At 37.7% G+C, this 13046-nt stretch overlaps 1 protein-coding gene across 42 annotated transcripts in view; it reads left to right on the top strand.

Annotated features, from left to right (window-relative positions):
- The window catches only part of PTPRD (protein tyrosine phosphatase receptor type D), a 1336531-nt gene extending 1330708 nt beyond the window's left edge, over positions 1-5823 (top strand). For all 42 annotated transcript variants that reach the window (XM_087886215.1, XM_087886206.1, XM_034410407.3 and 39 more), the window contains one exon: positions 1364-5823. In XM_087886215.1, coding sequence (XP_087742341.1) covers positions 1364-1432 — 69 coding nt within the window. In that variant the 3' untranslated portion in view covers positions 1433-5823. The remainder of the gene's footprint in view (positions 1-1363) is intronic.
- The last annotated feature ends 7223 nt before the right edge of the window (positions 5824-13046 follow it).

The raw sequence follows: 13046 nt of genomic DNA, 5'->3' as shown, positions 1-13046 counted from the left end.
GATCCTCTTCCTTACTTTACTTGGATTCAGCAAAAATCTGTTGCTGCACCTTAGGGCAAGAGGGGGAAGAAAAGGAGGCTGTAGATCTAACAATCAGTAAAACGAAGAAGAACCACAATGCTAAAGGATGAGAATGTTTCCCTCTTTATTATCTTGTTATATATCTTAATGCCTTATGTTGTTTCGGGACAAAGATACAGTATTAATTAAAGTTATTGAGAAAGTTATTGAGTTGGATAATTTGGAATTTTAAATATAAAGAAAAAAATGTTCTGTCAATATTAATTACAGTTAAGGAAATCACTGTTACAAGCATAAAATTATTAGACGTCTTCATACAAGATTAAATATAATATTAAGAAAAAAATACTACTGATTACATCAAAGTAATTTTTGTGCAATATTCATGAGCTAGTTACTTATTTATTTTATTTATTTCATTAAATTTCTATACCACCCTTCTCCCGAAGGACTCAGCCAGAGTCCTTCGGTGTACAGCCAGAAATAAAACCATGACAATAGAAAAATTAAAAACAAGTAAAAACAATTAAATCAATTGGCCAAAAATTCTAATAAAACAACAACTAGTTACCTAGTACTGAGGGCTTCATTAAATAATTACTTAATGTGAGAGAGACAGACAGACAGATACAGATAGAAAAAGAAAAAAGAAATATATCAAAGGTTAGGATTAGAGTTGTCTGAAAGCAATTAGTCAATCTAGTGCAATATTCTTTTTCAGGAGCACAAGAATGAAACAAGGTGCATAGGGCAGGATGTTCTGAAGTAGTCTTCCTACTGCTGCTTTTTGTGTTTTTTGCAATTAAGATTACACCCAAAAGTGCTGGAGGGCCTGCTTTGAGCTAGTCTACTAAAAATACAATGGATCACTTGCTGGAGGGGTGACTTAAGGCACTTCTTGGACATTCTACTTGTGACATTCTCTACATACAACCTGGTACCAGACTTTCTTGTAGATCTCAACCAAAAGGCTGTGTGTTAGATGTTTGGTCTCCCTGTCCATTCTGTAATTCCATAATTCAGATGCAGTTCTTTAGTGGTTACCACAAACATGAATGTTAAGCACATACATCACATTTATATGTATCCTGTTAGGGAGATACAAATTCTCTGCCAAGGATAACAGCCACTCTGATTTAGCTTTTAAACCAAAATTATCCTGATCCCCTATACATCTGAAACGGTAAGGGAACACAGAGCTTGTGTAAATACAGAAAGTGACCTCTTTTTTCTGTTCTCTTACTCAGGATTAGAAAATTGTCAATGTATCTTTACTGAGCAAATATATTCATTTCAACCCAAATTTCTCTCTCTCTCTCTCTCTCCCTCTCTCTTTCCCAAGGATCAGTATCAGTTCTGCTATCGAGCTGCACTAGAATATCTGGGCAGCTTTGATCACTATGCAACGTAAAAAACAAATGGAAAAACGCTGACCCATTCTGGATTGTTAACTACAGGCCCTTTAAGATCCAGAGAGCCTCTTCTGAGCCATACAGTGTGCTTGAGAAGTACTTAACTTTAAATTAAAGACCAATTAGTGGGAAATATTAACAGGAAAAAAAAACTGCCGGGTGAACCAACAATTCAGTCATCAGTAAACTTAACCAGAAACATAATTAAAGAAACTTGACTGGGTTGAGGCACCGGAAGGATTTCAGTTTACAGAGATCCCAAGATTCCGTTTTGATTGAATTTGAATGAAGAGGAAGAGGACATTCCTTCCAAGGACGATCATCTCGTTCAGGACCGCATGATAATGAACGATGCCAACGTTAGGTTTCTGCAATTCAGCGCCAGATGTTCGTCAGGAAGCCCGTCCCGGCTCCTCCAGAACAAAATCACCTCTTGGTTCCAACATCCCCCCCTTCCTGCCATATTGCTCATCAGTAACCTTTGGTGTTGGGAGGGCAAAGGGCAAATGTTTGAAAAGAAAGTCCTTGATTTAGTTTTCTAGTATTGTAAAGATACTGCTGACCTGTGCTTCATTTTTAACTGTGTAAACTTTTCTTCCTTTTTTAAAAAACAACAACAAAAGTTTATCATTCGATGAAGTAAATTCAAACAAAAATTGCATACCTGTTCAATTTTTTTGTTTGTTTCTGAATTGTAGTTTTTTTTTTTATGCTGTAGAACTGTTATCTGTAATATCTCGCTGTAGAAATGTTAAATAATTTTGACAATTTGCACATTTTTGTGCAGCCCTATATTTATCTCCAGGACCACATTCTCATTTAGATCTTGCTTTTACATTTGATTTTTTTTTTCCAATGAAATATAAATCAGTTAATCTACATATGGGAGATTTTGTTTTTATTTCTTTTGGAATCAACAGGGAAGCGCAAGTATAAAGCTGCTACTAACATTCACACGTTTCTCTTTCTATTATAAATATATGTATATCTCTCTCATTCTCTCTCTATCCATCTACAACAATAATACGTAGATAGACAGAAAGAAATGCACACAAATATAAATATATAAATATAAATATACATGTATCAGTTCTTCCATGACTTGGATTTGTTGAAGTAGTAGGGGGAAAATCCAAATTGATACATTCAGACCATACAATATTTCTACACATCTCTGTATTTCGAGGTTTGCTTTTGAGGGATTTGTGTTTCTTTTATCTTTTTGTTTTGCTTTCTTTTCAATTTCCTAGGGGAAATGAGGAATGCACATCAGTGATACTTGAAATTCAACCTTACCCAAATCTAACGGGTAGAAATCATGTGCACACACATCATTCATCACCCATGCACATTAAGGTTTGATCCGTCATTACTAGAAGAGAAGGCCCATTAACTCAGTGGGACTTACTTCTAAATAAACCTGCTTAGGGTTTGCATTGCATATCATGTTATAGCTGTCAGTGAGATTTCAAATTTTAGTGCAATAGCATCCATAATAACTATAGGAAGTAGGCATATGAAGGAGGTCAGTGCATATCCCTAACAGAAGGAAAATGCTATAATAGTTGTCAAGGGTTTTTAAAATGTATCCACTTATAAAATTGTCCACAGTATAGAATAAGATATTTGGAATGACGACGTATAATGGGGCAAAGCCAAACACACGTTGCTCTGTAGGCCAGAATGTTTTCTGACATACAGCACCAGTTAGAAATGCTGTTTTTCAGTTTTAATTTTTGCATTTAGAGTGCCTTATATTTGATGCCTATTTTGATAGCATTGCTTCATTATTATTTTTTGTCTATGTTTGCTCCAACAGGATCTCTGTGATTTCTCATCAACCTTTTTTTTTCCAATTAACACAGTCTCTTTTCAGCATGTGAAGTTTTTCTTAACAATATTCATTCCAAGTTTTCACTATTGATATTTTTTTTATTCATACCAGAGGGTAGTCAGGCACCCTGTAGGCACAGGCAAACTATTTCAAAAATGCCCCCAGCTGGCATTCATAACTATAATTTTACTTTGTTTTGTTTTATAGACATGCTGCTATTCTAAAAATATAATAAAATACTCCTAATACTTTAGGAATGGCAATTTGACTGGGTTTGGATCCCTACTCATGTACGTGAATTTTACTGGAGGCCACAACAGGTTCTTTTAACTCAAGCTAGGAGGGCTCCTGAGATCAGCTGGATTGGACAAAGGACTTACGGTGGTATTGTCTAATGACAACTGAAGAAATGGATTGTGCCAGTTGAACAGAAGCCATTGTTTCTTATATTGGGCTAGGTCTACCTGGTGCCATGTTTGATCGAAATATAGATCACAAAGAAATGTTTTTAGATGTGTTTCCATAAAGAAAAGCAACCAAGAGTATACCTACATTAGCATTTATTTTTCCATGTTTTCCACCATTACCAGAAATAAATATATTAAAAGACCAAACACTAGAAAGCATTCTATTTGAGCACTTTTATATATATATATATTTTAAGAAAATCAATTAAAAAGCGCAAAAAACAAAAAAAATCCACATACATATGTATAATAGTTTTTAAATAAGCATTATAGAAGGCTACCTCAGAGTGAGATTCTTTAATTCTACATCAGAATCCAACATGAATGTGTGCACTGCATGTTTCCTTTTGATTTGTTTCTGTCAAAAATAAAAAAGGGCCAGGCTACATACTGAATTCACACATTGAATCAAAAGGATGGCTCGACAGATTGACGTGCCATCCAACGATATTGGAGAGGCATGGCTGCATAAACGCTTTGGGTGAATTGGCTTAAATTCAAGCACAAACCTGCAAGGGCCAAAGCAATAGAATTTTTCCCCAAAGAGCAGGACCGTGTAACATGGATCGGTTGGGTCTTGCAGAAACTGGGACGCTAAAGAATTAGTAATCATAGGTATAGCTATCAGCAAGGTGTGGCAGAAGAATGGGGGGCTTAGGAAGCAATCGTACATCAGCAAGAGCTCATTGTGTCCAGGACAGGGCACAATTGGCGCACAAGATGGATCTGTGCAAAGTTGCCTTCCACCATCCCTGTAGAGTCTAGGACAGGAGTGTCAAATTCACGGCCCACAGGCCGGATGCATCACACACTGGCTATACCCACCCCCTGTTTAGTGAAGGGGAAAAAGTCGCAATATGCCAGGTGACGAAAACTTGAGGTCACGAGTTTGACACCCCTGGTCTAGGAGGACTCCAAATGTGCCCCAGCTCTATCTGTGGACATCTTGTGCAGACATGCCTTTTAAGTGGCTCACTACAGATCAGGGCCAGCCTTTCTCCAACATTCATTTGTTTTGTAAAAGAAGATCATACGCTAAATCAGTAGGAAGGGCGCGCACAACACAGAAAAGACGCCAATTAAATAGCCAGTCCTCTCCAAGCAACTATTCAAGAGTTGCTTCTAAAAAGATTTCTATCCAAATCATTGATGTGCATTCCATTTGGGTTTCTTTGCGGTGTGGTGATTTTTCTTCTTCTCTCATTTCCTTTTTCTTTTTTTTTTCAACGAGTCGGTCTCGTGAATCGTCATTCACCATAGTCGGCATTTTGTTTCCTCAGCATAATCAGTACGGTGCTATTATTTACCTATGTATGTGTAGTTATGTATAATTTTGTAATTAGTTAATGACGGAGAAATACACAAACTATATAAGAATTATTTGTACAGAACTTTTATTTTAGCTCTCTTTTTTAAAAAAAAATGGTTTGCATGGTTAGCCGTTGGTGAGGATGGATGGGCAAAGGAGGGTGATCTGCACTTTCTATATCTTTGTACTATGCACTGCCCTATTGATTCTACACCCAATAGTATTATTACTTGAACCCATCTGTAAGAAAACCAATTATGAAAATCCACTTGTGTGTATGTAAATAACACAAAAACATGATAAAAGAGGGGGAAAGTTTGCAGGGGCAACAATGAAACACAGATTTCCCCCCTTTTTTATTCCCCCCCCCTCTTCTGGTTTTAATCTTTTAATTTTTAAGAGCCCTGATACTCCAAAAGACTATCATTAGAGGGCTGAGGGTCCCGTCATCCATCTTGTTATGTGGCGTTGCCATTCAGGCTTGGAGTGTCTTTACAAAAATAATACAAGTTGTGTTCTCTGCTCTCGTTTTGGATGCCTAGACTGAAAAATTAAAACAAAACAAAAAAAAAAACCTTGTAAAATGGCTTGTTAAAAAAAAATACAATTACCTCTAATCAGTAGTACGCGTAAATGTTTTACAGAATGAAAGGCGTGCTTTTTATTTTCTTACTTCGTTACATTAGTGGCGAAAGAAAGTCTGTATGGAAATCAGTTCTTTGCTGACACAAGCTCCATTTGTTACAAATGAATTCTAATAAAAATGTCAGTGTTACGCAACTCCGGTTGTCTTTTCTCACACTTCTGCTTGTCAGAGTCCCTTTTTTTTTTATTTCACCAGATACCACCTGATAGGGCTTGTCAATTTGTTGAAATTGCTAAAAAAAATGAGGTGTTTGTTATTTATCTTTGTGTTTTTGCATTTCTGACCAATGGCCAAAATAAATGCTCTGCTTAAAAAAATGACCAGGGACAGCCTGAGTTCACTAGCAAAGCAACCGCCATTTGAAAGGACAGCAATATCTTGAAGCAATTTTCTGGGTTGTGGAAGCCCTAATGCCTTCATGACATTATCTGCCATGTATGGTCCCAAATTTGTTCATCAGTTTCTTATTCTTGCAGGCATAGCCTCTGGTAATAGGGAATATCTTTGATCTAAATTAGATAATATATCATTTCGCCAAAGCTTTGATTTTCTTCCTCCTATAAGAAGGGGAAAAGCTTTCTTGACAGAGTTTTTATGTAGCAGCATAAAATGCGGTGACTACAGTCCTGTGAAATACGGATTTTATGTTCATCTGCTACAGTGTTTGAAGCTCATTGCTTGCTTCAAAGGACAGCCTTTAAACTGGCAAACACTGGTCCGATATTAGAACAGATGTACGGTTTTCTGTCACCCAGAATCTGTAGGGATTAGACCAGCATATTCATATTGTTAAATCAATAAATTCCACAAGTGTGGATCATCTGCATATACAATCATAAATAAATGTTAAAGTTGCCGATCTACACACAACTGTAGAGAGGCTTTGCAAGGAATGGTTCAAGCTACAGGCCTTTAATGCAATAACGTTAGCAAGGTTCTTTACCGCTTATTTGGTCAATAGGATGGGTACATGAACCTAATAAAAAATAATGAAATGTGAGCAGCTGCATCAGAAATGCAGAAACCAATGTTTCTTAGCACAAATGCCTCAGGCTGTCAAGATATCTGTATTTTAGGGAACCAACCACCTCTGAAGAACGCCTGGAGAATCTTCGTCTAGGACCTTTGTTCAGGCACTCCATGGAGTGTACACAGTGCTTGTTGTGTGTATTCAGTCCTTGAGTGTTGAAACCTAATCAGAACAGGTGCTGAAAATGCAAACATCCTGCCTTAGTTCTGTCTTAAGTGATCTAACAGTATGATGTTTACTTCGCAGCTGAACAAAATATTGATTCGGGAGCTTCAAACTCAGCATAGCAGTTGTATTTTTATTGTGATTGTTATTCTCTGGAACAGCTCACAACGAAGGATAGTTCTGCCACTAACACAGATTGGTTATCCTCATTCTGAAGGCCCTTTTAGTTCTTACAACGGGGGGGGGACCAATTAAAATGATGTATTTGGTGCTCTTTCCAGTGGCAAACTTATATATGTGGGGTGCGTGTGTGTATGTTAAGTAATTATATTGCCGAAGCAGAATATTTTTGGCATTCTGAAATAATCTTGAGTAAAAGAATGGTTTTCTAACTATGTGTGTATAGACTGCTGTTTGAATAAATTTCCATTTAAGGAAGAGCTTGCATCTGTGATGATGTTAGTAATGGATAGAAATTGTTCCAACGGTCTCGCAGCAATGAGTAAATATGTACAGAAACATCTGGTAACAGCTTTTTTAAGGAAAGCCTTAAAACGGGCAGTATTGGGCAGTAACGGGTAGAGATAATGATGTATCAAACCTATAAAAGGCTTATTTTTTAACCTATTGCTCTTGCTATCACCTGAATTTATTCAGTTGACTTATGTCAGCAAAATATCAGGAAAAGAACTTTCATTATTACAGCAGACAAGTAAAGCAGCAGGTAGGCGTACCTTACCAGGAAGTACAATATATGTGGCTCAGTGACTTTTGCAACATAAATTGCTCAGTGACTTTTGCAACATAAATTGTTACCATTTTTCCAAGTCATTAAGACATCCATTGTTACTAACGTATGTTAAATGTGCAAAATACTTTACCTCACCCATTTTCATAATTTCATGGAGGTGTGCCTCTGGCTCCATTTTCCCAAACCAAGATTAAAGTTGGTGGATAATGTTTATTTTTGCAAGGGTAGATCCTGTGGATTTGTATTCATAATCCCCATAAATTACTTTGGGGGCTCAAAACTCAATACAAGGAATACAGATATAGAGTTTTTCATAGCATACTGATTTTGATTGGTAAATAACAAGTAAACAAAAAGCTCAGAACACCCAACACAACCTCTGAGATATAGATGATGCAGGGAGGTAGAGCCCTCTCAGTCCCCAGTTTGTCTTGCATTATCAGTAATAATAGCAATAGGAATAGCACTTAGATTTATAAACCACTTCTGGTGCTTTACAACTCTCTCCAAGTGGTTTACAGAGTAAGTATATTCCCCCCAAATATCTGGGACTTCAAAAGTATGGAAAGCTGAGTCAAACTTGAGCCGATGAGAATGGATCTGCTGGAAGTCGGCAGAATTGGCCTGCAATACTGCATTCTAACCACTGTGCCACCGCATAATAATGTGACATTATACTGATGTGGTAGGGATATCAGAACTTCTATGGTGAAACAGTCACTAGTTACACTGGCAACCGACGTTCTGCTGTCCCACCCAGATAACCAGGCCTGCACAGTCAGGATTCAGGGTGAAATGAGGACAAAATCTTCCTCAATAGGATAGTTACGAACACCACTCAGCCTGAGTTCCTTGCAATCATTAGCCTCTTCTCTCTCTCTCTCTCTCTCTCTCTCTCTCTCTATCTATCTCTATCTCTATCTCTCAATCTCTCTCTCGCAATTTCTCTCTCTCTCCCTTCCTCCCTCCCTCCCTCCCCCTCTTTCTTCCAATTTCTCATAATCATACACATTTTCTCAAACACTGAATTAGCAGCAAATATGGCCATATTTGCCACCCATTCATGTGTGCCTTCTGTTCACTGTAATACAATCGTGCGAGAATTGAGGATCTTGGTAACATAGTTCAGGGGTATCAAACTCGTGGCATGCAGGCCAAATGTGTCACATGCTGGCCATGCCCACCCCCAGTTTAGCAATACGATATGTCACATGACGACAACGTGATGCTGTGAGTTTGACACCCTTGACCTAGTTCATATAGGCCCAGGAAATGTGAGGATTCCTCTGTGGCCTCCCTTCACTTTTAAAGGCTTGGGAAGTGAAAGTGAAATGGATATTTTCTTGGTAGTTCTAATACAACCATCAGATCTGCAGTCTATCCTACTAAGGAGGAAAATAGGTTGTAATTCCTTTAGAGAGGCCCATGTTTTGCTTTGCTTTGGTTACAAAGCTGCTAAACAAAGTCATATCCAGAGGCCAAAAATCAGACGTGCTGAATTAACACCTGGAAATATTTTTGATAAACAAATCCTGGAGTAGACTGGTAATATTCAAATCTTTATTATACAATAGAGTAAAAGTATACAAAACAAGCAGAAAATAATGCGATGTAAGAAAATGAAAAAAAGATACAAGGATATAATTAAGCCTCCCACCCTTCTATCAGGTAATGATCATCTTATCTGTTCTCCCTCTTCTTTTTAACCCTTTTTAACCCCCAAATCCAGAAATCTTCAATTTGTGTTGCGATTTTTTTCTCTCAACACAAAATCCATGTAAGGTTTCCAGTATTACAAAACAATCTTGGTCATTTTTTCCTCTGCCATTGCTTGGCCATTTCTTCAAATTTAATTGATTTTATAATCCAATCTTCCATTCTCAGTATTCCATTGCTTTTCCAAGTTTTTGCATACAATATTAATATTCAAATCTTGTAGATGTTAACGAAATGTCAACCAAAGTTAATTGTGGTTTCAATGTTATGAATGTGTGCTTGGAAGTCCCACTGGATCCTGAGTTTCCCATTGTTTATTTTAGTATGCATGTTGTCAACTATCAAAGTCTATCAGAGAAAGCAGGGACAACATTGAAGAGTATCTGCTATTGATGTTACTGTACATGCATTTCCTAATCATCTAATAAATATGTGCTTCTTCAGAAGAACTCAAATATACTGATTATTTGTAGGTAAATTTGTGCTTTATATTTGCACAACTGATTCAGAAGTTGTATTTAGACACAAGAAAGGTGATCCAGCTGGAAAGACTCATAAAACCATGGACTCAAAGGCTTTGAGTACTATTGCCTGTAGATAGATGTCCATGACTAAATAAACTCATACTTTGCTGCTTAAGGTTCATGAGAACCTTTTTGAGAACTAGTAGGATTATGTAACACATATTTAATTAGGAGTCAAGTAAAATCTTATACCAGAAATCAAATATATGGAAAGACCATCCTTCTCAAGGGTCAATGGTAGCATTGAAGGTGGCAATAATACCATACGAGAACTCACCATAAACTCTTTGTTTGTCTGGCTATTTGATTCTAGCAGGATATATTTTTTCAAGAAATCAGTAATTAAATTAAACATAGTTCTATTCACTTATTCCAAATATCTCTATCATTTTAAGTCAAGGCTAGAGAGTCTTCATTTGGCCAATGCCATGTATAAACATGTTTTGGGTCTCTTAAACTTTCAGGGTCTGGCCAATAGTAATGTGCAGGACCACATTTTTTGCACAGTATAGAGTTTGGAAGCTTTTCAGGTCCAAATGGAGTGTAGGGTTAAGGTACTCTTGAATGAAGATTGGTACACTCCTATCTAGGATGGTTGTCTTCTTCCACCAAGCATGCAGCGTTGATAGGGATGCACATGGAGTGGTGAGAGAGGAAGTGAGAGTGGTGATTTGGCTTGCCTAGCCAGCCAAATCAGCCAAATCAACCCTAGCCATCAATGTAGTGATAGATGTTGCAACCAGGTCCCTCTTGCATCCAGGTTCAGGTACTGATTTAGTACTTGGTCCTGCCTCTCTGAAAATCCAGTCGAATGTATGGGACAGTGAAGTTTTAATTAGTGTCTTAAGCTTCTAACTTGATATCTTAACCCTCAGAACCTTGCAAAAGAAAAAGAAAAAGGCAGACACCCCAAAATTTTGGCCCCACAAATGCCAAAGAAGGTCTAATCTGCAAATATAGCACTGAATAGTTGAATGCAACAGGACATTTTTTACTCATACCTTACATTTGCTTATCATAATTTCAGTTTGCCATTTCATACAAGCGTGGGCAGCTTAAGGATAGCCAAAGATCATTAAACCACCTGCTACTCTTGGTCCTTTCAAGCTCAATTTCTTGGTGGCTTTGCTGCCTCCTTGGGTCACTATCTCAAAGGATCAACATCAGAGATGGTATTCAGCAGGTTCTGACCAGTTCTGGTGAACCGGTAGTGGAAATTTTGAGTAGTTCAGAGAATCAGTAAATACCACCTCTGACTGGCCCCACCCTCATCTATTCTCTGCCTCCTGAGTCCCAGCTGATAAGCAGTAACCTTTCCCTGGAGTGGGGAGGGAATGGAGATTTTACAGTATCATTTCTCTGCCACACCCACCAAGCCACGCCCTCAGAACCAGTAGTAAAAAAATTTGAATCCCACCACTGGTCAACATATGGATGTGGCTGTAGAGAGCATGATTCCAACCCAATTCCTTGCTAGTCATATCTAAGTCCATTTTCTAGGATTAAACCAATTGCTTTTATATGTTTGCTACCTTTAGCCTATAAAGAACTTTCCCATCCATTTTGTACTCCTCTAAAAATATTCACTTACATGATTCCATGCCTGTCACAACCATATTGCTGCTGACAAGGGATAGATCAAACCATGGGCCTCAAAACTTTTCAAATACTCTCTATTCCTAAACAGATTATTGTTCCTCAGCATGCTAATTTAGTAACCCACTGAATCCAGCAGCAATTACTAATACATACCATGTCATCTTAATACAAAGCTATCTCCCCAACCCCACCCCGGATAAAAACATTGTCTTTCACATTTCTTGAGAATTTAAATCAGAATTAAAGAATTGGGGGCGGGGATCAAAATCTTAGGAAAAAGATAGTGTCTCTGGGTTGCTGAGGCAACTTGTCCCGTATTGATGGTCCAGTTCTCTAGCCAATGGGATTGCCTTTTGCCTTCACAATTGATTCCAACCAATGGGACCCCTTCATATGCCCCAATGAGAACCTCAGGTAAAGCAATCTAATTGGCAATCTGGTTTAATTACAAGATGTCCATTCAATGTCCATTATTTTCATTTCATTTCAGTTGATTACATGATCCTGTTGGGTGGGATTTTGCGACTTGATGCAGGAGAAAGCTCTTTTTCATCCAGCTGTTTTAGTGGCAGAAATTAATTCACAATTATGCCACCATTCATTTATTTTTTTTAATGTGGAAAAGTTCCAGGCTCTCACATTAGAATTTATTGAAGGCTTAGAAATAAAGGCTGAGAGCAAATAGATTTCTTTGTCAACCAAGACTGTTTAATTGATTATATAATTTAGCATGCATGTTCTGTTTGATGGTCTCCTATTAGAACTTCGCCCTCCTCCTTGATAGTCAATTGTAAACTCCAAAAAGGAGAAAATGTATTTATTTACTTGAGAATTTGCCATTTTATTCCTTAAGTTCTATTTCTTGTAAGGGAGGCCTATTACCTCAAGAAAAAATGATTAGCTACCCTTCGGGCATGCAGCCTATTTATTTTTATTGATTTTTATTGATGTCATGTCTTTATTTTGACCTCACACGTTTTGCTATGTTACCGCAGCCCAAGAACCACAGGTCTCCAAGGGCAAAGCTATTACCTCAAACAGCACTTAGCTCTGGTTCCAAGTGACACTTTGATGGTGCATTTCTAGGAGAATCGGAATGGCTAGCAAAACATGGTCAACAAATTGTGACCCAGCACATCCACCTTAGCCAAGAGAGGCTGTAACTTGACTGGCCATTATGTTCCGGGACAGAGGAGGTTCCGTTGCCCTGGAATTGTCTCTGTTCCAGGCCTCACTTCCAGAATTAAGCAGTAGATCTCAAATGCCAGTGTGTTTCCCCTCCCCCTTTTTATATTTTGCTCTGTAGCTTCTGTATATTTGTGCCGAGTTATTTTAAATTTACAAAATGAGCTGCAAAATTCTGAAAGAGATGGATTTCAAAAGCTAACCGCTTTTATTTATGAATTAGTTCAAAAGGGCAAAAGCATGTATATTGACACTAAAATGTGAAGCAAATGAATTTCTCCTTCATTCCTGTTTATGAGAAAGCTGAAGGCTCAACAGTGAAAGAGAAGAGGTGCACTTGAGAAAATACATTTCTGACTCTATTGAATTTCTGTGCCTTTTTGGCCA

The sequence above is a fragment of the Pantherophis guttatus genome, chromosome 2, assembly GCF_059756535.1.
Source record: "Pantherophis guttatus breed Tessera chromosome 2, ASM5975653v1, whole genome shotgun sequence".
In the NCBI taxonomy this organism is placed as follows: Eukaryota; Metazoa; Chordata; class Lepidosauria; order Squamata; family Colubridae; genus Pantherophis; species Pantherophis guttatus.
Note: the sequence above shows the minus strand (reverse complement) of the source record. Positions and strands in the feature narration are given on the sequence as shown.